At 34.8% G+C, this 26325-nt stretch overlaps 2 protein-coding genes and 2 long non-coding RNA genes across 4 annotated transcripts; 2 read left to right on the forward strand and 2 right to left on the reverse strand.

Annotated features, from left to right (window-relative positions):
• Positions 1-658: 658 nt before the first annotated feature.
• LOC103434289 (uncharacterized) lies at positions 659-2537 on the forward strand. Its single transcript, XR_529252.4, has 3 exons — positions 659-842; positions 1845-2028; positions 2295-2537. It is a non-coding gene; the product is annotated as an uncharacterized lncRNA (long non-coding RNA).
• A 919-nt stretch (positions 2538-3456) lies between these two features.
• On the forward strand, positions 3457-7898 carry LOC103434288 (phospholipase A(1) LCAT3-like). Its single transcript, XM_008372624.4, has 11 exons — positions 3457-3834; positions 4575-4666; positions 4758-4885; positions 5045-5180; positions 5289-5340; positions 5576-5676; positions 5947-6126; positions 6539-6696; positions 7095-7149; positions 7387-7440; positions 7590-7898. The coding sequence occupies exons 1-11, from the start codon at positions 3612-3614 to the stop codon at positions 7767-7769; spliced, it is 1359 nt and encodes a 452-aa protein (XP_008370846.3). The 5' UTR covers positions 3457-3611; the 3' UTR covers positions 7770-7898.
• Positions 7899-11755: 3857 nt separating this feature from the next.
• Positions 11756-16992, reverse strand: LOC103419537 (AP2-like ethylene-responsive transcription factor BBM1). Its single transcript, XM_008357638.4, has 9 exons — positions 16413-16992; positions 15471-16206; positions 15270-15352; positions 15065-15073; positions 14866-14954; positions 14427-14500; positions 13570-13620; positions 13303-13379; positions 11756-13179 (listed from the first exon to the last, which is right to left on the reverse strand). Exons 1-9 carry the CDS (start codon positions 16732-16734, stop codon positions 12152-12154), a joined length of 2469 nt encoding a protein of 822 aa, XP_008355860.2. The 5' UTR covers positions 16735-16992; the 3' UTR covers positions 11756-12151.
• Positions 16993-23010: 6018 nt separating this feature from the next.
• On the reverse strand, positions 23011-23943 carry LOC139195209 (uncharacterized). Its single transcript, XR_011579851.1, has 2 exons — positions 23808-23943; positions 23011-23713 (listed from the first exon to the last, which is right to left on the reverse strand). It is a non-coding gene; the product is annotated as an uncharacterized lncRNA (long non-coding RNA).
• Positions 23944-26325: the final 2382 nt, after the last annotated feature.

Here is a 26325-nt window from a genome sequence, read left to right on the forward strand (position 1 = left end):
ATAGTTGCAGCCCACTATTTGAGACTCCTATATTAAGCCTTTTTGCTGTGAGATGAAAATTTTGAGTTTAATTTTAATCAAATTCACAAGAAGCCTAAAAACATTTGAGCTCAATAGAGCTAGTTCAATTGTTGGTGTAGTACAAAGTTTTTTTTTTTTTTTGTGAAACTGGTAAATTCGTTGTCAGGGCTAAAGCCAATTGAGTATAAGAAAAGCTAAAAAGCACTTGGCTAACAAAGAACATAACATAATACAGACAACAACTAGATCATTGAGGGGATCAAGAAAACTAGACGCTGCACTGAGTGCAAGGCGTCACCCCTCAACAATCCAAGAAGGACTAACTAGAAGAAGTGCAAGGTAGACCGTCGTAGTTGAGAACATGAACAAAAAAAGATGGAGATCTCACGACCCAAGTATCAGCACCCATCTCATGAAAGTGCATGGCGTTTAAACCTTCCCCAATTTGAATGGATTCCAAGGTATAGGCCCGGGTCATTAACTTGCTGCATACCGAGAATACCTGCCAACTCCGAACCCAAATCGCAAGGCATATTTGCACCAAAGAAAATGCTAGACTTCTGCAAGCTGATCTGATGAAATCTTTGATTGAGCCCAACATAAGTTACAAAATTGCAAAATGGGCTTATAATTGATTGAGAGCCATATACCCATCAACCTTTTTGGACATCACAACACAACAAAGCCCCAAGGACAAAACCGGCAACAAAAATGTAAGAAGAGTTATAAAATTAAATTAGGGTTTCATCTGGTACATAGCCTCCTCGGAGTTTGAGAGAGAACTTGCAGCCTCTGGTCTCGACCAAGCAACGAGCAAAATGGTACGTGCGTTTCCACTCTTACTGCTGCGCGCATTTTCCTTCTCACTTAGAACTTGGTGGTTTTGCTGTCTGAATTTGCATTTTCATTTGTAAGATGAGCTTTATGAATTTGATACCAAATCTACTGTCTTGCGTATCTAGTATCATATAATTATCAAAGGAAGAATTGTGTTCATCTCTTCTTTATACTCAATTTAGATGGATGGATAGATAGACTGTTAGATAGATTATGCATCATCTTCATCATCAGCATCATCCTTTGTTTGATTTGATCTGAGTATGTAGAATTGACCACTTCTAAGTGAGTATATTTCAATGTCTGATTTATTCACGACATGATCGATATGAGTGGTGAGAAGAGAACATACGATTCAAATTAAAAATAACGGGAAATTAGCCATTTTCAAATGTTTTTGGAATTTAGTTTCATTTTTTGTTTGTTCCTTTGTTTTTCTTGTTTATTTCGTGTTTTGGAGCTCATCGTAAAAACAGTGCTTCTCATCCTTATGATTCTGGAAAAGGAACTCTGACTGCTTTCATGATTTTGATGCTCCCGGCCTTGTCTAGTCCCCAATGCTTCTGGTTTGTTGTAGCACTAAAATTCCGTTACTATTTTTATTCTAAAATTTTAACCAGATGGTACTATTTCAAGGTCACAGAATAGTGCGACTTTCATTTTAGTATCGATCTCGTGGTAAATTTTGCATAGGTTGGTTGAAATGAAACACATGTGGTCTTCTCATATGAAGCGTCTGACGGTGTTTTGTAATCCTCTTTGTTGGTGTTTCACCCATCATTGTTCTTGTATCCTTCTACCAGTATAGATTTTATAATCATGTTAAAAAGTAATTTACTCGCTAAGAATCTGGTTCTGTTATAAATCTGTTCAAGTAATGGATAATAGATGTTGAAACATGTGAACATACATTGTGCCTTACGTAGATGTAAACTTTAGAATGTATAATGATCTGTGATGTTTATACTATGTGTGTGCACCAACAGCCGAAGCAGATCCATGAGATCAAGGATTTCCTTCTAACTGCAAGAAGGAAGGATGCCCGCAATGTCAAAATCAAGAGGACCAAGGATGCTGTCAAGTTCAAGGTTCGGTGCTCCAAGTACCTTTACACACTTTGTGTGTTTGATTCTGAGAAGGCCGACAAGTTGAAGCAATCTCTTCCTCCAGGTATAAATTTTCGTGATGACTGGTGTAATTTATTAGTGGGCAACTCGCACTAGTCTATTCTTATTGTGAATTAATGTGCATGAATCCCTCTTGTTTATTATGTTGTTGCCATTGTTGTTCTATATTTCGGTTGTGGAGCACGGGGTGGATTCTATGTCATCCTGGAGAAGAGTAGTTTGTGTTGAGTCAGGGGACTTCCATCTGTTATTTTGTTTTATAAGCTCACCCACGGTGCTAATTATTGCTTTTGTACTTTTGATTTGTAGGTCTGAACGTTCAGGACCCTTGAACAAGGATTTTGGAGTAGCTGGTGGGCAAATTCTAGTGAATGCAGCAATGGAATGAATCTATTTTTGTTTGAACTTAAAAAGATTATTATGGCCGGATGATGATGATAATGTTGTTGGTATTAGATGTTAAAATGCCGAGATATTTGTGGTAAATGTGTGTGTGTGACCTAAGTGATTTGTTTAGATGTTTTGGTTATGGATCCATCTGGTTTGTGTTTCCGTGTTGGTGTTTGGAGTTAACGGTTTACAGTGGTAGAATCTAGAATGTGAGTAAGAGATTTTCGTTTGGGATATGCTTCTTAGATGCCTTGAAGTATGTTGGACCACTCGCATTATCCAAACTCATCCGTCGATGGATAACTATTGAATTGCCGGTGGCACTGGCTTGGACGGTTTGGTACAACAACAAAGTAAACTAATTAGAGGGAGAGCCAGGGCAGTTGGTGAGAGGGAGCGGGGGCAGATGAGTTTAAAAACTATTTCACTTTAAAATTAAGTAATAAAAAAGAGTTGGGTAAAAATCAAGTATCTAAAAACGTTGCTTTAAAATTAATATCCATGAGATAATTCAAAGTGGCATGTACGGAAAAGGAAAGTGTCAAAATATGAGCTACTTCCCCTAATAAAAGCATAGAATAAAGAGAACTTTAACAAAAAACTCTTGGTATTGTTCACTTTAACGAAAAATCATATTTTTACACTAAAAATCAATCTTGGTTCTATTCACTTTACCCTTTATTTTGTTAAAAATCAAAGTTTTCAAACTCTTTTAATTAATTTTCTTTAAAATTAAATGCAATAAGAAGGAAATCCTTCAATATTCACTTTTGAGGACATTTTTTGGCTCATTCCCAATAACGGAGCCATTCCTCGTTTCTGCACTAGAATTTTGATATTAAAAAAATAAAAATAAAAAATTATGCGCGCAAGGTGATTAACAAGCCAAACACAAAATAATAATAACATCTAATTTATCGTTTGACAAAAAAAATTAATAATAACAATAATTTTAAATTATATAGAAATCGACAATTAGATTATTTCTTAAACGTTAATAAATGTGTTCATTTTTTTATTGATAATTTATCATTTAATTTACAAATTTTTATTTATAAATTCAATTTTTATTAGATGGTGTGAGACGACACAAAAACAAAAACAAAAACATTATACATACATGTGGATGTGATGCCGTTTTCTCACTTGTCACTTTGACTCACTCTGCATACGTAGTAGTTGTGGGAGAGACCAGTGGAGACGAGAAGAGAAGAGAACAACGGCATAGCAATATCCATGACAGGCCGCTGCTTCTGCCCCTGTTTCGACTTCGAACACGAGAACCGCACCTCCTCCGACACGGAGGTGGAGCCGGTGCTGCTGGTTTCTGGCATAGGAGGCTCCATTCTGCACTCCAAGAGGAGGAAGTTGGGGTTCGACACCCGGGTCTGGGTCCGGATCTTATTGGCTGACTTGGAGTTCAAGAAGAAGCTGTGGTCTATCTACAATCCCCAAACAGGTTGCTTTCTCTCTCTTTCTATACACTCTTCCTCCCTCCTGTTTATACTTGCGTGATATTAATATTGTATGTATATATATCCATCCATCCACAAACACACACAATTGCAATTAGCTCTGGAGCAAGATTATACAAGCGAGAGACTCCGACAGACAAGTCTAAATGTTGGTCTTTTTATTGTTTTCTTTCGAAATTGAGAACCTTGTATTGGGTCGGTGGCAATTGGGAAACCAAACCAAAATGTATGCAGGAAAGAAAGACAAGATAAAGACAAGTGTGGAATTTTTTCAATCGTCTCATCTGTCACTGTTTGCTTGCTGGATTCTACTGGGATTGGGAAGAGACCATGCATAACATGATACTTTTAGTCAGTGTTAAGATTTACCATTTCATTGCTAAGATATCTTCACATGTTTTCGAATCAATTCGATATATGCAAACATGTTTCAACTTTCATCTATCATGTTACGATTTCATTCAAAATTTATAACCAAGTCAAAATTTTATTTCAAGAGCTATCATTTCCCTTCAAGATTAGTTTGTATGATCTACCCATAAACATGAATGAAGCATCAAATCCAACGGCCACCAGGTTGGTTTCCTACCATTTGAATCGTGTAAGACGCCTAAAACATGTTAGTCTAGGGAAATCACAAATTCATCTCCAATTTTGCATCTGTTATTCGATGTTCTAGTTCTGTGTAGAATCAGCCTCTTACTAGACTCATTTGCCTTTCCAGGTTATACTGAAACGCTAGACAAAGACACTGAAATTGTGGTCCCAGATGACGATTACGGCCTGTATGCAATTGATATTCTAGATCCTTCCTGGGTTAGAATTATACTTGTCTCCATGGATTCTCATAGTTTGGTTATGACATCACTGAATTATGGGCTTATATTATATTTCTTCATGTTTCCAGTTTGTCAAATTGATACGTTTGAAAGAGGTATACCAGTTCCATGATATGATTGATATGCTTGTCGGATGTGGATATAAGAAGGGAACCACTTTGTTTGGATACGGATATGATTTTCGACAAAGCAATAGGTAACTCCTTTTCAGCTGGTTACTTCTTTTTGGTGGCTAAATTTTATAGAGTAATTGTATGCAAGCAACCATTTCTGGTGTTTGAACTATCACAACAATGTCTGACAATTGGGTTCCTTGTTTCCAATAATCTGACCACCGTGGTTATTATGTTGGCAGAATTGACAAGTTAATGGAAGGTCTTAAGGTGAAACTGGAAACTGCTTACAAGGCTTCTGGGGGTAGAAAAGTGAATATAATTTCGCATTCAATGGGTGGACTGCTAGTCACATGTTTTATGTCACTCCATAATGATGTGCGCATACTGTCTCTTGGTGACTAGTTGAAGTTTATGAATTTTCATTGAATATATGCAGAAAATATAAACTCCTCTTCTCACTAGAGGCAAATCATTCATCGGCAGGTATTTTCGAAGTACGTGAGTAAATGGATCTGCATAGCTTGCCCTTTTCAAGGTAGTTTCCTTTATGCCAATTGTCTTCGTATTTGGACATATGTCAGCGGTACTTAGTGAAATCTGTTCATTGAATCGTCTCAGGTAGCTAGAAAACCATACTATGCATTCCCCTTCGGCCTCTTTTGCTCAACATCCCAATATTTAGTCTTCTTAGACTGGGAGTCAAAGCATTTGAAAAATCGTGATATTTATGCTTTCATCCCTGATTGTTGATTATACAATTCAAATTACAGGTGCACCAGGATGCATCAATGATTCTCTCTTAACTGGATTACAGTTTGTTGAAGGCTTGGAAAGTTACTTTTTTGTATCAAGGTGGACTATGCACCAGCTGGTAATACATTGAATTAAACAGTTGAACACCATAAAGAATTGCTCAATGTCGTTCTTGTAATATGTAATTGACTTGCATACTTATTTTCCTTTTTTAGGAAGTTGGGCATATCCGTCCAGCCAATCAAAATAATAAAGATATTATTGTTCTTTATAGCATTTCATCCATAACAAGTATTTGGCTACATTTTTCAGTTCTTACCCTTTTTTATTCGATAAGCTGTTGCTATTAGGAAGAACTAACCCTGAATAAGTTTGTTTTCACATATAGTTGGTTGAGTGTCCGTCAATCTATGAGATGTTGGCAAATCCAAAATTTAAATGGAAAAGGTGCCCAGAAATTCAGGTTTGGAGGAACAATTCTACAGATGGGGAAACTTTGGTTGATTTGGAGTCTTATGGCCCAATTGAAAGCATTCCTTTGTTTGAAGAAGCATTGAAACATAATGAGGTACCACTTTTCTGATTTTTCTTTCTACAAAACTCGGGAAAAGTCTTCAAAATTTCTTGTGTTATTTTGGCTTGTTTTGTTATGTATTATGTCAAGTGCCTAAATCATTGGGGCAAATCTTGCTTTCTGGTGTGGTGTTGTACTGTATTTAGGAAAACAATTATACATCTAATATGATTAAATCCAATACTTATCAGAGCTCAAGATGGATACACTATGCTAGCAGCCTAGCACTATAGACAACTTTATCTAGTAACACATTAATCATGTTGTCAATGCCAGTGGACAATAGTTGTTTCGGGTTGCAGTAGTTGTCCGAGTTTTGTCTCCCTGCACATATCTGAATGTCTCGCCATTACTTCTTTCTCTCTTAATCAATAGCTTGAGCTTATGTCAATCTCTTTCATTGCAGCTAAATTATGATGGCAAAACGGTAGCTTTGCCATTTAACCATTCTATTCTCAGATGGGCTGCTGAGACTCACCAAGTTTTGAACAGTGCTAAACTACCAGATAGCGTCAGCTTCTATAACATTTATGGCACATCGTTCGACACCCCTTTTGATGTTTGGTATGTAAGAGAACTACTTTATGAAATAGGAATACGTAAGGAATTTAAATTCAAAATAAGTAGCAGCTGGACCGATACTTAAATCAAACCAGGAAACATGTGAACAGGGTTTGCAATCCTTGGTATGACTGGTTGCTCAGTTGAGACAGAGATGTTTATTATTTTAGTACACATGCGAACTAATTTTGCAAAATAAAATAAAGAACTAATAGAAATTGACTAGCAGAACAAATTTAAATGGAAGTTCTCAGGGTTTGACATTGTAAAACAAAATGGTTTGATGAATATACAATCCAGTAGGCGTATCATTCTGTTTATTTCATAAGCTGTATCATTTCCCTATCAAGTTATGTAACTGTTAATTTGGTAGTGATCTGACATATATATTACTAATGCAGTTACGGTTCGGAGACATCTCCAATACAGGACCTGTCTGAAATATGCCATTCAATTGTGAGTTATTTACTGTTTGTGAATCCCTGAATTTTCTCCAAGTCATGTGTGTAGGTATCCCATCGGTTCATAGTTTTAACTTTTAAACAGCCTAGATCATATGTCCTTTGATCTCTGATCGCTGAAGTAGTCTTTAATAGTAGCTTCCAGTTTTGACACAGATTATGCACCCCTGGGATGTTAATGCTTTTATGCCCTATGTCCTCTCTGTGATTTACACGATCTCTTTCTTTCCAGCCTCAGTATTCTTATGTGGATGGAGATGAAACAGTTCCGGCTGAGTCAGCAAAGGTGCGCTATCCGACCTTTCATATGTTCCTAGTGTTAATATATATGCTCTATTCAATAGTTCCTGCTGGGTTTTATTTGCGAAGTATTATTGTGGTTTCTGAATTTGAGCGAATTTGATCGAACTTTCTATCTTAATTACTATTGAACAGGCAGATGGATTTGCTGCAGTGGAAAGAGTAGCAATAGCTGCAAGGCACCGGGAATTATTGCGGGACAAAACAGTTTTTCAACATATCCAAAGGTGGTTGGGAGTCGAACAGAAGGTCAGCAGACATTCTAAGATATCCAAAGTTGCAGACGCCTCTTCAAATAAGCATGCAAATGTGTGAAATCCTTTTTCGATCTGCTTGAAATTTAATGAAAGGACATTCCATTTTAAAAATAATATTGCTACGATAGCACCTTGAAATTGTACTGAATTCTTTATTTATGACTTTTGAGTGCTATTTGTTATTTCAGTATTGTATGTATAATATTGTTGGTATGCATGTTAATTTCCTTGAATAGTTAATCGAGTGGTGGTATTGTGACATTAAATTTAAATCACATTTACATACGCTACAATAATCACATGATTGTCATTTACTTTTATACTATGAATGAATTTTGCCATGGAAAACACGTTTTGTCGATCTTATACTCTTGCACCATGGAATCGGAAACCAAGTGAAGTGAAGGTATAGTTGCCGGGTGAAAAAAGCGAGTCCCCATGGGCCATGCTTGACAAATCTTGGCCCCCTTGCAAGTTTGCAAATTGCAGTTGCTAGGCCTGCCCAAATTAAAGATACAAATCTTCTACCCGGGTAGCTAGTGGCAAGTGGATGATCAATTAAAGCTATAAAAGGGCCAAGTTTGCTGATGTGAGGGTGAACCAGAATCTAATCTCAAGATAACATTACACTTAACCATAATTAAACACGCTAAACTAAACACTTTTGAAGAACATCATGCGAACTTAATTTGTAGTAGAAGAACCGCAATAATTTTTAATGAATATGAATTACTATACAGATATATGTATAGAATTGAATAAAATCATAGCTAGGGCTAGGGAAACACAAAGATGGATACATTTAGCCTCCACATCGAACTTTAACGATCCGAACCGTCTATTTTGTAAGTATTGATTCATAGATCATCCTTGCAAAAATTCAATTCAATCCGAAACTATTTGCCTATTTAATTATTAAGAACAAATTTCATTGTTTTTTATATAAAAAAATATTCGTTAATTTCTTTGAACTCATTAGATGTCTTAAACATTTCTGATTTAGTTAATATTTTGTAAGGATGATATATGAGGTGCAACTTGAAAAATAGATAGTTCGGATCGTTAAAATTCGATGTGATGTGGACCTTACAACTAATCCTCATTTTTATAAAAAAAATAGGAATCCCTTCCCTTAAAGGTTTCTGCCTACCCAAATCAACAAGCTGGAATCTCATATATATATATATATATATATATATAGAGAGAGAGAGAGAGATATATATATACATATATATATATAGAGAGAGAGAGAGAAACCAAATAATATATATATAGAGAGAGAGAGAGAGACCAAATAATATGTATTAATGATTAAATTATTAATTAAATTTCAATTAATGTTTATAATTTCTATTAATAACACATTTTTATTTCATAAATTTAATTTAAAATTTTAGTCCTCCTAATATTAATAACACACACATGCTCAGGTCAGGAATGAAGGAGGGGGGAGGAGTTGGTAGTGGTACAGGTGGAAGACAGCCACCTTCAGTCGCACGCAAACGCATGACCCCATTATCCCATCCATGCTATATATAATGCAGTAATTTGATTTATAAATTTGAGTTCATGCATACATGCATGTCCTTCTAGTTAATAAATGCAGAGGGAGCCAGTGTTATTAATAATTGATTGGCACATATATAATTACGCATGGTAAGGAAGGAAGAAGATCAACTCGGGGCCCGAAGTACCAATCAGTGACAACCAACACTTAAATCTATTTTAGTTGTTGCTTCCAAATTCTAACTTCAACTTCAAGAAATACATCCAAAGAAAGCTGAAAGAATTTAATTTTTTATTTTTCTTACTTTGTTTTATTATATTTATTATTCAAAAGAAGATGAAAGATTAAAAAGATTTTTTATGAACTTTCTGTTATTTCACAATTTAACATCAATTGTTACGTCAATATTATAAAATATTATGATAAAAATATAAAGTAAAAAAGGTTCGTATAAAGTCCCATTTCTAAGAGATTGTCTGTTTTAACCTTTCCGAAAGAAGATTGAGGGAGACGGATGTGGAACGAAGAGATGGTGCGTGGTAATGGCACGGTCAAAGGTCAAAAAAGTATGAATCCCAAACACAGAGATTTTATTTATTTAATGGCTAGGGTTTTGGAGTTCGATGTGAATTATTCTATATAATAAATGGAGCAAATAATTTAGAGAGGAGAGATATGAATGAATGAGTGATGAAAACCCCTCCCCCCTCTCCCCTCCCGAGAAAAGTAAAAGAGACGAGAATGAGCATTCCTAGGACCTGTTTGCTTATGCGATGATTCTATTTGGAGGAGATATGTAAGAGTCAGTCTCACAGACACGCATACGCACAGCACCACCTGCCGGTGCAGGGTTTAATTATTTATTTTACCTTTTCGATGGACAAATGAAAAGCCCAAATCCCATCTCTCTCTCTCTCTCTCTCTCTCTCTGCTATACTTAATTGACTTGTTTACATGAGGAAGAAGGGTTCGCAATTTATAAGGGTCCCCAATTCATGGAATGAATAACCATTCATTTCCTTGTTTCTGCATGCAATGCAAGCAGCATACACATAATAGATTAATGGAGGATACTCGGTCAAATTCGAGGACAAGGTTAATTTAAGAACTCAGTCGAGTTGCGGAAGAGTTAACAATCTAACTGTAATTACGAAATGCTTTCTTAAATTATATCTTTCTAATTCTTCTCATTTCGTAATCGTCTATTTTTTAAGATGCCTTTTAAAGATTTACTCTTTAAAAAATAACAAAAAATGATAAATTATGTGACTTTTTGGCTAACGTTGTTATTATTTCAGTGATTTAATTGAAAAAAATAATTTTTCTATTCATTAGATGATCGTCATATGACTAGTTTCTGACTTTGGTTCATTTTTATCAAAACTGATATTTTAAAAGGACATATAAAACTCCGGTTCATATTGCCATGCAACATTATAAAATTAGAAGGATACAAAGAAAGTTTTTTTTACTCCACTTATTTAAAGGTTATTAGACGATCTTTTTAGCCACCTACACACTGTTGTTTTTAGTCTTATTGATAGTTTTTGTTTGATTCATTTAAATCAATGACTAAAAAATAAATGTGTATGAAAAAAAGAAGTGAATATTACGTTTTATGTAAAACTAACATATAATTAAGGAGAAAAAAAAAAAGCAAGACCGGATGGGATGGGAGGAAAAAGAGTATGGGAACGAGGGGTTGGACCCTTTTAGCTTTAGGAAACAAAAGTCTTGCTTTTCCTTAGGTGACATGGAATTAAAGCTCTGCTTTAATGGAGGCCTCAGGCCGGGGTTGTAATATTTGCTGCATGGCATTTACCAAAAAAATATTTGCTGCATGGATAAAGGGTGCGAGAGAGAGAAATCTTTAACGCAGTGGGTGTGGAGTTTTGTGGTATTATTTCCAAGAAGGCACGGGTGCTCCGCTGATTTCTCCAATGCGATCCCAGTTCCCACAGGGGCTTTGGCTCTCTTTGAAAGGAAAATTGATATAATATTTCTATAAATAAACATCTCCTCGATTTTCATGCCATGATTATTTTTCTTATTTGTCGTATATCTTCATTCCACTCTTGTTCCATCTTCGTTAGTTCATTTGTGGAACTACTAACTACAAAAGTGTGTATGGTTGGATGCATAGATAAGGAAATGTGTTTTCGTCTTTACAGTTTATTTATGTTATTAACCGTAAGTTCATCCTTGATCTTATTTATATTTGTTTAGTTTCACAGTCCAACAACAAAAAAAAACTTTCACAGCATGTATATTTCGAAGGAAAAATTATAATTGTTATCCACAAAACCGGCCAAAGGTGAAAATAATCCACATTCCACATTGTGTATATTTCGATGATTTCGTACCCTAAACCCTACATGAACAACACTTCCCAACTAATTTAACTGATGTGTATTATTGTATAAATGCACTTCATTCAATTATTTTGGTCATGTACACGTAGAGATTAACTTGTAGGATACACTACTAGAAGTGTTAAAACTCCATCGATCTTTGCATCAAATATATGAAATACATGGTTATGCAAAACTACAAATCTAGATTGTTGTTAATATATAAATCTTTCCGAGGATCCATTAGAATATTCTCAAGTTCCCAAAATGCATAGCAAATGAGAAAAGTAGAGATCTCAGATGCTATTTCTGAACTTCAGATAGACCCTTGCAAATTTGCATACAGTACGCCTACTGCAAATTAAGTTCGTAACAAAACACCAAATTATAAAAATGCCTATCTTCCCTAACTAGCTAGCTAGGTGATCATCATCCAGTAATTAGCACAGATGCAGAATGAAAAATCAAAATTAGGAAATTAGTTCCAAATGTATACACCTTTTCTTAATCCACCCTATCCTAATACCAGACCAGTAACACGTCCTCCATCTGTCCACCCATTTGAAACGTACGCACATTAATTTATGTGTCATTCCAGACTGTGAAAGGAGCCATATTGTGAGTAGATGTTGGAACTGCTGTTGGCACCCAATTGTCATACTCGCTGCTTCCCTTCGTCGACACACCTATTGAAGAAACTGATGATGACTGCGGCGCCTGAACCGGAAGATAATACAAGCTCTTTGCATGATTATAAGCATCCACAGTGGTAGTAGTACTACTTGAGCCAAACGCATTTTCATAACCTAGCGCCGGCTTCACCTGATCATGATCGGAACTGCCATTTCCAAAAGCATTACTATTATTCTCATGATCATTAGCTATAGCCGTCCCCATAGGGATTATATAGCCACCGTGATCTCCGGCAGTAGTACCATTATATATGACAGAATTAGAACCTGAGCTATGTTCCATAGAATCCGTAGTACTATTTCCCATGAGGTTGACTGGCTGAAAGAAATTGTGAGTACTTCCCAACTGAAGTAGTTGATGATGATGAAGATCTTGACGATGATGATCTTGTGGCTGATAAAAGCTTTGAGAATTAGTGTCTTGCTCTTGCTTGCACCAAACCCTCTGCCCGCCATTAGAATTATATGGCACTGATGAGTAATAATGCATCCCAAAGGGCGGCACTGCGGCCTGATGGGCAACAGCGGTAGCGGCTTGGTTAAATGCAAGAGTTGGCCAGCCTGCTCCAGTACCATAGACGTTATTTATTCTCATTCCATGATGATCTCCATTTATCAGTTGCTGATGATATTGATCGAGACTATTACTACTAGTATTCATCATCATCAGCTTTTCGCGTTGATCATCCATCGTTGATCTGTTGTGTCCGTCGGCCAGTAGAGTCATCTCGTGCAGATGCTGGTGATGTGCCTGCTCAACGTCTTTCAGTCGCTTCGCAGCACCACCAATGGGCAATGTGCTGCTCTCCAGAATCGACTTCACGTCGTATCTAGTCATGTCAAAGTTAGTTACTGCATTAAGTCCCCGGAATTTTATGGCTGCGATGTCATATGCCTCTGCTGCTTCCTCCTGGGTACCTGAATATATAAATGGAAATTCATTAGGAAATTATGAAGTAAAAAGCTAATTATCATCAGTACCTTACTTAATTACAAGGTCAAATTAAAATTAATATTGCAGGAAAAAGAAATTAAACTTACTGAATGTTCCCAGGTAGAGATCTTTGTTCCCTGCTACTCTTCCAATCCTTGCTTGCCATCTCCCATGCTGGTGGTGCCTGTTGTACATGCAACCAAATTAATTACATAAACAAACTATATATAAGTAATTATAAGGCATACTTGTAACATGCATATAAATACCAATCTATAATTTGATGACTGAATGCTGCTCAAACTTGGGGCCTCCATGCACTTTCAAATCAATAACACATTTAATTACATCACATGCATTCTATGTTGCATTACCTTGTCACTCCTCGATAAATGGATGCACCACGAGAAAACCCACTACTCTTCCTGCAACAAGAAAATTCATTGAGTACATGGGCAGAGCCAATGAAGGCTCACTGGGGCAGATGCCCCCACTTAAGTAATTCGTTTGTTAAGTTGCAGACTAGAGTTATATAATATACACGTGTTATTTTTAAATAAAATATACGTATCTAATATCCAACATACCTTCATACTACTTGTACTCTATATCAAATATTATATGAGCAAAAGTGCTCTTACTCTGTCATTCAAACTTAAAAACTCCTCCTCCGCCTATCATGTCTTAATATTTTTCTCATCACTTTTCCCCTTTCCACTACTATACTGAAATTTTTGTAACATGGAATTGTGATACATCATCATTTGAAAGAATCCTTATTATCATATTGAGTATAAGCCATACTATAATAAAGTTTTCTTAGTTAATTTTTGGGATGCCCCACTAGAAGAAATTTGTAGCTCCGTCCCTCACCTAAACGGTCTATTTTTTAAGTCTCGATTATAGATCATCCTTGCAAAAATTCAAATTCATTCAAAACTATTTTCCTATTTAATTGTCACTATGAAATCTCATTGTTTTTAATAAAAAGTGTTCGTCAATTTATTTGAATTCAATTAGATGTTTCAAATATTTCTAATTTGACTAATATTTTGTAAGAATGATCCATGAGGTACAACTTAAAAAATAAATAGTTCGGATCATTGAATTTTGATGTAGTGTAGGTAGGTTTTCTTAGTTGATTTTCGGGATGCCCCACTAAAAGAAATTTGTAGCTCCGTCCCTGATTGAGTACATATAATTAAACCGTCAATTTCATATATGTACGTACCTTCGCAAAGATGCAACATATTCCTGTCTTGTCATGTGCTTCATTTCGTCTACCTCTTTCTCATAGTTGCTAATCTGGCATTAGTTCAAATTATATTAGAAAACATAAAGGTTGTCCATGCATCATGATTATCAGATAATAATTAATGAAAGACATGCATGCATCTATAATTTCACAACGGCGAACAATATATAATTAATGATACTTAATTTTCTGGGATTAACTTCCGTAAAAAAATTAATATCAGTTGGGAGTGTATATACAACTTTTTTTTTAAAATGTAGTCGAAACACTTTCCCCAGTTTCCAAGCTAACCTAAGAGCGCATATCAATACCAATGGCCGACATTGAGCAGATTTTGTTGCGCAAACAAAATAGGCAACATGATCAATCGACACACATTCTTTATTTAATTTTTTTATTACGTTTTGTAACTCACCGGGAAGTTGGTAGTGGTTGTAGTACCCCAATATTTCAATGCTGCTAGGTCATAAGCTCTTGCGGCCTTTTCTTCCTTGTCATAACCACCTATGGATTAAGGATTGAATTAATTATTCAGATCGATCAAAAGAAAAAGAAGATCCGGAAGGGTGAAAAATCCATGCGAAGAAAGGCATAGACCTTTAAACTGTACGTACCCAGATAAACTGCAAATTAAAGAGGATTGAGATGGAAAGGCGGCCCAGATCAAGAAACGCACAAAAGAAAAGCAGCACTATTAGTTAAAGAAAAACATGATATGCATGATGTATCTTTAAATTAAATAAATAAATAAACTTGAAACGAAATAATCATTTTTTTTTCCTAAAAGATCCAACAATTAAATTAAAATGGACTGTGTACCTTGCCGTCCCTTTCGAGTTTGTCCCTCTCTTCGGCAACTATTATCCCACAAATGAGCTTCATATCTACCTGTCCATCTGTGCCTGTATGTACGCATAGATTGAAACGAGTAGAAGCTTATTCATTTAACGCATTGAACCCCCAAAATCCAAAAATTAATTAAAAGGAGTAAATGAATGAAATAAGAAAAAAATTAGAAACCTGGTTACACCACGGTATATAGAAGTTCTCTGTCCAAATGTATCAATGGACTTTCTGGGCACGGCCTCAATAGCGGTAGCAATACTAGTCTGGTTATCGATCCCAGACTGAATAGTCGCTGCGGGGGCAGCGGTCCTAATAATTGCCTGCTTATTACTATCTCGATCTCGATCTGACGAACAGGTTTGATCTCCGGCCGTAGTAGCACCTGCAGTACTCATCGAAAGCGAAAGAGTCTGTGCACTGCTAGTACTAGTACTTGTGTTGGAGACACCGATGCCATTGACATCGTTCTTGTTCATCTCTTGCAGCTGGGATGCCGGTTGATTCCTCAGCCATGTCTTGATCATTGAAAGCCCAATATTCGAGCTGCTGCTGTTGATATTAATGTTACCGACTGCACCGTCTCCGTTGATGACATTTGTGGGATCGGAAATCTCTAACGGAAGCTGCAAAGAAGAGACGGTTCTGGAGAAGATGTTGTCGGTAGTATTAATACTGGCGGTGTTTTTACTATTGTATGCATGCGCAGAACTAGTGCTACTCTGGATATGATCTGGATGATCCGCAATGAAAGAGTGTCGGCCCAGGAAGTTTTCGAGCTTTGGCTGCTGCTGATGACGATTTTGATGGTTTTCAAGGTTTAGGGTATTGCATGAGTTAAGCATAGAGAGGTGGTCTGATGTGAACTTGTAGTTGGTGCTATCCGGTGAGTTCATATTCCAATCTGCACCTGCTACAAATATGGTAAACCAAATTAACAATTAACTAAAATTTACAAATTAATTCAACAACTATATAATGGTGAAAACTAGCTCTAGGAAAAAAGAAATGAAAGAAAAAGTCATTCATCCAAAAAAGAATAAAGAACAGAAAAGGTCTTTAATAATAATATTATATGAAGGGGGGTGGTAATTAGGGTTTTGTTAAGAGTGGATAAACCTTGGGAGTCGAACGCAGCTTGATGAAGCATCCCAAAAGATGTAGGGAGGTGGTTGAGAGAATGATGATTAGGAGCAGTAGGAGTAGCAGATGAGTCGTCATGAGAATTAGTGAGATCAAAGCAGTCTCCGGAGGCATCGGTACCGGAGATTTCATCCGAGTACTTAGAGCGGAGGCGAGAGACTAGTGTCTGGTCAGATAAGTCCTGATGATCTTGGCCGTGCTGCTGATGACGATGATCAGTACCCTCAGATATCGTTGGATCAGCCGGAACTACTTCTTGAGGGGAAAGAGAGAAACCCAACCAGTTCATGGAACCCATCTCAAAATTATTCTATGTAGCTATATATATATATATATTGATTAATGGTTTGAGTTAAAGAAAAGAGATGATCAGACAACTAGTACTCCATGCATGAAGAAGAAGAAGATGAAGTAGCCAACTGGTTGAGAAACAACTATTGTTTAAGGCGAGAAGAGAGAGTATCCATTTCCATGGCGGTATGTGGGTATAATCTCTATTGGGACTCAAAAGGGAGAAGAGGAAAGGTCAAAATTTTGCAGACATAGAATTAATTGAAATGACTCTCATTTCTTCCAAAGCAATTATATATTTCAAGATTTTTAACACACGCTCTCTTTCCCTTCCACTTCTCTCTTTCACACGTACGGAGACAGATGCTCCTACTCAAGTAATTCGTTTGTTAAGTAAAAAAACAAAGTGCTCTTACTCTATCATTCAAACCTAAAAACTCATCTCCCACCTATCATGTATTAATATTTTTCTCATCATTTTTCCACTTTCCACTACTATACTGAAATTTTTGTAACATGGAATTGTGATACATCATCATTTGAAAGCATCCTTATTATCATATTGAGAATAAGTCATACTATAATAAGGTTTTATTAGTTAATTTTTGGGATGGCCCACTAAAAGAAATTTGTAGCTCCGTCCCTCACCTGAACCGTTTATTTTTTAAGTCTCAATCATAGATCATCCTTGCAAAAATTCAAATCACTCCAAAACTATTTGCCTATTTAATTGTCACGATGAAATCTCATTGTTTTTAATAGAAAGTTTCGTCAATTTCTTTGAATTCAATTAGATGTCTCAAATATTTCTAATTTGACTAATATTTTGTAAGAATGATCTATGAGGTGCAACTTATTTGACTAATAGTTCGGATCATTGTAGTTTGATATAATGTAGGTAGGTTTTCTTAGTTGATTTTCCATCTTGTGCGTCCATTTATATTTATCTTCTTTATTCTACCGTAGTTAGAATGAGTGTGATATTTACATTTAGGAATTAAGTAATCTGAGTTTGATACCTAATTCCTTATATATAGGTATCACACATACTAAAAACTACTATGAAAAGTTTAAGATCTTCCACAATATGACGGAAAAAGTGAGTGTGATACCAATAAATTGAGCCTATATAGGAATCACACTCCTACAGTACGCCAAAAAAAAAAAAATTTGGTGTGATACTAAAAAAATGAACTCATGAGAGTGTGATACTTATAAATTAGTAGGTTCTAAAGTATGAGTCTAATAATTATTAAACTCACATTAGTGTACCAGTAGTGTTATAGTTTACCTGTAACACTATTGTTACACTAGCTAGTGTGATTCAACATATTAGTATCACGCTCATAAATTTAATATATTAATATTACACTCAAAATTTTCGACCTATTATATGAATGTGATTCTTATATCGCTATTAAGACACAAATGAAAATCAGGTGCCAAGATCACTAAATGAGTTAATATATTAATTTATAGATTTTTTATAATTGGACCTATATATCAATAATTGCTTGCTAAGTTTTGACTGAAAAATGAGAAGTAACAAAACTAATAAAAAGGTACACGTACGAGGGTAAGAAAAAAATATTATTATTGAATTGAATTTTAAATTGAACACCATTACAATTGTATACTACTTTAGAAATGAATGTATATATTAATTTAACCGTTTAGGTGTTCGTATATCCAAAAATGGTAGTGTGTATATCTAACAAGCAGAGCCTATTATATATTTGAGGTATTCATCAATTTCCCCCTAAACTTGTGACTATTGGCCAATTTTCCCCCTCAACTTTCATAATTAGTCAATTTCCCCCCTCAACTTTAATTTGGCCAATTTCCCCCCTCAACTCTCATAATTAGTCAATTTGCACCATACTGTTAATTTTTTAATTTGATCATAATTAAACAAGTGTGTGTAAGAAACTAAATAAGATGTATGTTAATCATTTTCCTATGTCTTTATCCTATTACAAATAGATTAAAATTTAGAATTTTACAATTTATCACAGATAGTATTATTAGTCATAATAAATCAGTATGGAGTAATTTTATTTGATTTTTTACTATACAAAATTGATAACGAAAAGGATTGATGTGTACATTTTTGTATGTGAATACAATTTTCTTTATAAAAGTGAAAGCTAAGTTCAAGTAAATTGCGGAGAATCGAGCTTTAGTGCAAAAATGTATAGTCAATTCATAATTTTCGACTCCTTATTAAGAATAACCCATTTTATTGAAATAGGTCTGTTCCATGAGTTTAGGATTATTATTTCTTCTTCTACATGCTTTAAATCCGATTCATAACTTTTTCTTATAATCAACCCATATCACATACTAATTGTATTATGTTTTTGTACATTTTACCCTATATTATGCAGGTGAGTTTATGCTAATTTTAGTACTTTGTTGGAAGTTATTAGAAAGATTGAAAGAAAAAAAAAAGAATAGATGGAAAAATTTTAAAAATTAACAGTAGGTGTAAATTGACTAATTATGAGAGTTGAGAGGGGAAATTGGCCAAATTAAAGTTGAGGGGGGAAATTGACTAATTATGAGAGTTGTGGAGGGAAATTGACCAAAATTAAAGTTGAGGGGGGAAATTGGCCAATGGTCACAAGTTCAGGAGGGGAATTGATGAATACCTCTATATATTTTGGATACAAGATGGTTCAAATCAAGTTACTATAATTATAAGAGATTATGAGACTAACACATGCATGGGTCTCATATATATATATATATATGTTAATTTATATACAAGTAAGACTATGACCGTGTGTGCTTTCGTAATCTTAAAACAATTAAAGTAACCACATACATACAGTACATATTATATTGTTCCTTTCTTGCAAGCTGTTCATGATCAAATTTCCTTTTCCCCTTGTCCTTAGACATGAATTACTTGAAATATAAAATCTATGTTGATTCTTGAAAGTGATAGATTGCCTTGGCCTATAGGATTTTTTTTCTTTAACTCATTATATTTCAAGTTCAAATTTTTTTATATTTTTTTAATCTAGATTAGAGTATTAATATTCATTGTAACAAAGAAAAAAGAATCCCGACTATAATATATAATATAAGTCTAGCTTCAACGCTATCCTTTAATATTAGAGTACTTTAGTAAGATACGAAAAAATTCTTATTTTCCATTTTAATAATTTATTTGTTGTATTACGCAACATTAAAAAAAATTCATATGTTAAATGTATTTGGTTAATAATCTTTCTTATCTCTATTAAGTTGCTTTCTGATGACTGACGTCGAAGTGTGACAAAAAACTCAAACGCAGACGCAGCCGGCAGCCCCCTTCGACGCCCATTTATTCATACCCACTTAGACATGTGTCATTTCATCATGCATTTTTGTCAGATATAATATTATGGAAATTAAATCAGATCACTCTCAATCAGGATTCGACCTCCTCCTTTCACCACCAGCCAGCTATTCTCTCTCCCTTTTCGTTTCATTTCACTGCAATTTGCATTGCATTGCCCTGCCTCTACCTCTGCCTATGCCTGCAGCACATCCGCTTTCTCTCTCTCTCTCTTCTTCTGCTTTCTCTCTGCCGCCTACAAACAAATACACCCATAACTTTTTCACATTCCATTCATCCGTATCACATTATTTAACTATATATTATGCCCTCGTTCTAAGAACATTTTAAAAAGAGATGGCAAAATATACACATTAATTATAACAATAAAAAAAGATCACATTAATATTCTCCAATTGAAATATAAAATCTTATGTGACGATGACATGGATTGTCAGCAAAAGAGGTTGCTGTCAAATTTGACAGCAGCTTCAAATGTTTTTTTTATTAATTATTAAATGTATTTTATTAAATTTTAATTAGTTTAATCATTTATTATAATTAATGTTGAGTAGACCGATGCAATTATCCAACTTTTTTCTTCTTTTCAATCAAGAAAGGTGAACAGACTACTGATTAAACTTTAAATATTCTTTATTAAATTTTAATTCTTTTAATAATTTATTTTATAAAATAATAATTTAATTGGCATATCAGTTTGAGAACAAAATTTTAAAATATATCAAAATGCTACATAAGTTGTCAAAATTTAAATTTTATGTTTAAAATTTAACATTTACTTTAGAAATGATCTAATAATTAATCTGCTCCCCCGCTACAAACGGGGTCTCTCGATCTGTCTGTCTACCTTTAGCTACTATCTCGCCACATATACTTATATCATGTATGCAGATATGAATATGACTGACACACTTGTAATAAAAAGAACACTGTTAATTTGCTTACTGCGGAAAATTAGACAAAGTTAGGCAGAGGCAGAGGGGATGGAATCCTAAAGTAGTCTTAGTTAATTATATAAGTATTATATATGAGCATGTATACAGTGAAAGAAAAACAACGAAAAACATATAATATTATATGATACATGAGTACATGGCATGCAGCTAGCTAGCAGAGATATTGTATATATGAGAGAGAGGCTTGCAGCCTGCACCCCCATGCGAGGACATTAACCCTTGTCTTCCGGGTGGGGCTTTGGTGAGTTTGATTATAACTTCATTCTCTATCAACAATTTAGTCATTTTTGATAGGGACAGATCGATTGCTATAAAATCTAACTCACATTCCTACACTATTATATCTACTCACTCAAGCTTTCAAATCCATTTCTCTCAAATATATATACACTTCCCTTCACTTTCAGTGTTTTTTGTCAACAAAAAAGAAAAACTCTGCCTCCCTGCCTTATCTCTCCTTATTAATTTATATATTCCACTGAACTCCATATTATCATTTTTTTTCATACTGCAAGTACGTACCTATATATATATATATATATCTCCCCAATAGTAATACACGTACTAATATTAATTGATTGTAGAAGGGTATTTTCTTAGATATACGTAGTATATAGGAAAACATATGTGCGCTTATATGTATGTACACGTACGTGTATATATGTATACGTATGCTATTTCAAAATTTGAATTAAGGTTAGGGTACAGAGAGTAACAAATTAAGGAGAGAGAGAGAGAGAATGAATAAATAATTAAAGGGGTGAACCAGGAAGATGGTGCAGAAAGGAAGAGAGAGACAGAGAGAGAGAGATATAGAGAGAGAGATTCATCTCGAAGGCTTCGAAAAACACCTCCCTACAAGTTTGACCATCAAAGAAGGAATCAAAGACGGTAAAACACATGGCCCTCCACCTTTCTTTAAAATTTTATTTTTATCAATAACTAAGTTAGCAATTATTAATCAAAGCCTGTTACCACTGTAAAAATTAAAAATATGCTCTCGGTAATCTAAATCATCATCATGCCTAACCTTACCTTAGCCCTCTTCTTAGACAGAGAAAATCATCCAAGGGAAATTTTAGAGAGAGGTGGAGAAGTATGACTTTTGACCTAGAACTACTAAAGCAATGTGACCATCTTGGGTTGGCAAAATGAGAATTGGATCCCATCTGGATTCACTTTATGAGGATTTTAGAAATTTCTATATTTTAATTATTTATTATGTATCGTGTAGTAAAAAATCATTTAATTTTTTTATTTAAAATTAAACATAAATAGTATTTGATGAAAACTGGTTGCACGATGTACAATAAATGATAATGATGTGGGGATCCCCAGGTTCCCCACAAATGGATTCGAAGAGGATCCTCTTCCGGCAAAATGGCTTAACCCTAATTATATATTTTGTATAGAATAATGTTAGAAAGATTAAATTTGTAGACTAAAATTTGCATACTAAATAGTGTGTCACCAATAAAAAAAAAGGACAATGCTAGAAAGACCAATTTTTTTAAATTAAATTTGCAAACCAAATGATGTGGTTGTTGATAATTAAATTATTACTTAAGCATTGATAAACGTGTTTATTTCCTATTGGTGACACATCATTTGGTTTGCAAATTTAGTTTAAAATTTTGGTATTTCTAGCATTATCCTAAAAAATAAGTACGTTAATTAACACTTAAGTAATAATTTAATCATCAACTTTCATGTTATGTTATTTACAATATTTAGTATATAAATTTGTTAAAGAACATCTTAGTTTTCAAATTGAGAAATGCTAAGGCCATCTCCAACCGAGGGCTGGCCAGAGGGCTCGTTTGAGCCCTCTAGCCCTCCAAGATTCCCCAAGATATTAATATTTTAATGAACAGTACAGGGCCATATTTGCCTCCGTCTCCAACCGAGGGCCAGAGGGCCAAAGGGCTCGTTTTAGCCCTGTCACAAAAAACCGTCTCCAACCGAGGGCCAAAGGGCCATAGGACCAAACATAATTTATTATTTAAATTTAAAAACTACAACAACTTAAATTTAAAAACAACAACTTATATTTAAACACTACAAATTAAATTTAAAAACAACATTAACTTAAATTTAAAAATTACAACGACTTAAATTTAATATCCATAATTAATATCATCTTCATCATCCGCCATTGTAGGAGTATAGTCAGAGGTAAACAATTGCCGCCGAGCCATAATTTCTTTTTTTTTCCTATCAAAATAGGCCTTACTCATTGGAGTGTAATCCGAAGTGTTCCTTTCCATATTCTTATCATCCATCTCTTCTTGTATTTGTTTGGCTCGCTCTTCATGTCTACACTTCCTTTCTTCCGCCTCACGGGCATTTTGCTCCGCCAGTAATCGAAATGAGGCCGCCACTTCATGTTGAGCGGCGTAATCAGCATTTGCCTTGCCCTTTTCCCTCAACCTTCGGGCCTTGTTTCGTCCCATGGCCCTAGGTAAAGAAATTTCGGACGGAGTCGGATTTTCTACCCTTGTTTGTTGAATGGTAGGAGATCCATCTTCATTCATATCTACAGATGGGGATGCAGCTTCCAAAGGATCCACTCTATGTTGAGGTGGATCTTCAAATAACACCCACCCTTTACAAATTTCCCAACAACCGTGAAACTGAAAGGGTTTTGAGCTGCCCTCCATATACAATTCCTCCGCTTGGCGTACCTAGAAAATATAATTAAAAAAATTTTAGGAAATTAATTCACAAAATTAAATGTAATATAATTAAACATTTAAAATAAACTGTAAAAACACTAACTTCGTCATAGTAATTGGCGCCGCTTTCATGTCTACGTGCTGCTGCTAATAGTGCTTGATGCCATTTATTCAAACTTGGATGAAGATGTTTCTTCCATCTTGAAGAACAACTTTCGTGGTTTCGGGTATTCGGTGGAGTGGTGCCTTCGTAGAATTCTAAGTATTTTTTGGACACACGAGTCCAAACACCTTCACTTGTTTGAGAAATCCCCTCACACTATCTTCTGAGATCCATCTATAAGCCTTGCAAAGAGCTTCATCTTCTTTTCGGGTCCAAGCCCTACCTTTCATTGCAGATGAGGCCATTTTTTTTGAAAAAAAATGAAGGAAATATTGCAAATGAAGTGAAGAAATATTATAGATGAAGGAAATATTGAAAAATTGAAACAAATATTATAGATGAAGGAAATATTGAAAAATTGAAACAAATATTATAGATGAAGGAAATATTGGAAAATATATTGAAGGAAATATTGAAAAATTAAAACAAATATTATAGATGAAGGAAATATTAGAAAATATATTGAAGGAAATATTGAAAAATATTGAAGAAGGAAATATTGCAAATGAAGTGAAGAATTGAAAGAACTTCACCATATTTATAGAAGAAAAAAATGTTTAAAATAAATTAAAAAAAAAAAAAAAAACCAACGGCTAGCTGACTCAGCTAGCCGTTAGATTCAAAAATATTTCAAACTATTAGTGTCGGTTATAACCGACACTAATAGCAGAACTATTAAAAAAAAAAAAAACCCTTTAATGCTGTCGGTTTTAACCAACAGCAATAGGAAATATTAAAAAAAAAAATAGCCAGCCAGCGGGCTGGCTGGCTGGCCGAAAGCAGCCAGCCCTCCAGCCCTCTCCGATCCCGTGGGACCCTCCCAGATTCCAGAGCCCTCTGGCCTAGCCCTCGGTTGGAGACGGTTTTAGGGCTATTTTCGGCCCTCTGGCCCTCTGGACCATTCGGTTGGAGATGGCCTAAGGAGACTAATATGGAACTCTTTATAAATTATCTGCCACCGTACATTTTAACTTTAATTTATGTGTAGATATTATAAAATTGCAAAATTTTATTAAAACTCATTCAACCGTTTTTTAAACCCAACTCTATAAATATTTTATTCAAATTCCTAATTCACCCTTTTATAAAACTGAAAAACAAAAAACAAAATCAAAATGTCTTCTTACACCCACTGTCACTTCTACCATAAACCCCACTAGAGATTTGCTGGTGATTTTTCAAGGCAACTTCTGCCTTCCATAACAGCCCATTTACCTTCCACAAGCTTTGACATCTAACACCTTCCTTACAAGGTACCCTTGGTTGTGATTCTCCACGTCGTCGATTCTGTAACACTAAAAAACTATATAGGCCTCGATTTGCTTTCGGCATTTGTCAGTTGAACGAAGTGAGCAACAAAGAGGAGGAGGAGGAGGTGGAGGAGGAGGAGAATATAGGATGGGAATAAAGAGAACGGAAAAAAAGCATGAAAAGAGAAGATGTTGACACAAAAGATGCACCCGCCTCAGTGAAGAAGACGCCGAAAAGCAGTGGGCGTTGGTGGGGTTGATATGGGTTCATCTCCTTTCAATAAATTTTTCTTATCTCACATTAATTTAGGGGTAAAGTGGAGAGTTTAATGGCAAAAATATTTAGGAAAATTTTATTTCAACCCATGTAACATTTTTCTACACCCAACTTAAAATTTAAATATGAGTTGTCTTTTTAATCCTGTTACATTATTACCATCAAGGGCAAGATGAAATTAACAATAAAAATAAAAGTCATCAACAAACCCACACTCAATATCTAAGAGCTAAAAACAAGCTTTTTATTGATGGATAGTGATTTTGAAGTTTTAAATCCTCTAACTAAAGTATGAATCGATTTATGCAAAAAAAAAAAAAAAAATCGTTTGATTTCAATTTTTCTAAGACTTGAAAATATGAGTTTTTGGGTTTCAATTCAAGACCATCAACACTGAAAGTTGAGAAGATGGGTTTTTGGGTTTGCTATGCTTTGTGTGTGGTCATTACCTTTAAGAGTCTAATTGCTTATGATTTGCTAGAGTAAAAATTAAGGAAAAAGTAGTAAAAGGAGAAAAGATGACGATCGCGTAGCTCTCTGCGATCATTACAATAACACTCACAAAAGTACATGAGCATATTGTTGGCTGATTGTAGCGATTAGTGTTGCAGGATTTATCCCAAACTTTGTAATTTGCTACTGTGTTTTTCTGGATCTCTATTAATACAAACTCATGCCGTTGCTTTAAAAAAGAAAAAAAAAAAAAGCAATGACACAGCTACTGAAAATTGGTTCATTAGGAAGCCAAAAGTGATGAGGACTGTCGTTAGATTAGAATATTTAGCCCACTTTTTGTTATCGTAATTTGTGGTGGTCTCACAAGATTCATAAACAAGTAGAAAATTCATCAAATTATTTGACTTGTCCACACAAATCGAAATCTAGAAAGCTTTCATTCCCTTAAACAAGTAGAAACTTCACCAAACTATTC

Source organism: Malus domestica, chromosome 04 (assembly GCF_042453785.1).
Source record: "Malus domestica chromosome 04, GDT2T_hap1".
NCBI lineage: Eukaryota > Viridiplantae > Streptophyta > Magnoliopsida > Rosales > Rosaceae > Malus > Malus domestica.

What these genes read in the sequence shown, in the direction of transcription:
- LOC103419537 (XM_008357638.4), bottom strand. Translation starts at nt 16,734, where the DNA reads ATGGGTTCCATGAACTGGTTGGGTTTCTCTCTTTCCCCTCAAGAAGTA. An exon ending in AGCTGCGTTCGACTCCCAAG is followed by an intron (nt 16,207 to 16,412) that starts GTTTATCCACTC and finishes CCATATTTGTAG; the next exon opens with CAGGTGCAGATTGGAATATG. An exon ending in CAACCACTACCAACTTCCCG is followed by an intron (nt 14,501 to 14,865) that starts GTGAGTTACAAA and finishes AACTAATGCCAG; the next exon opens with ATTAGCAACTATGAGAAAGA.
- LOC103434288 (XM_008372624.4), top strand. Translation starts at nt 3,612, where the DNA reads ATGACAGGCCGCTGCTTCTGCCCCTGTTTCGACTTCGAACACGAGAAC. An exon ending in TATCTACAATCCCCAAACAG is followed by an intron (nt 3,835 to 4,574) that starts GTTGCTTTCTCT and finishes TTGCCTTTCCAG; the next exon opens with GTTATACTGAAACGCTAGAC. An exon ending in ATATTCTAGATCCTTCCTGG is followed by an intron (nt 4,667 to 4,757) that starts GTTAGAATTATA and finishes TCATGTTTCCAG; the next exon opens with TTTGTCAAATTGATACGTTT.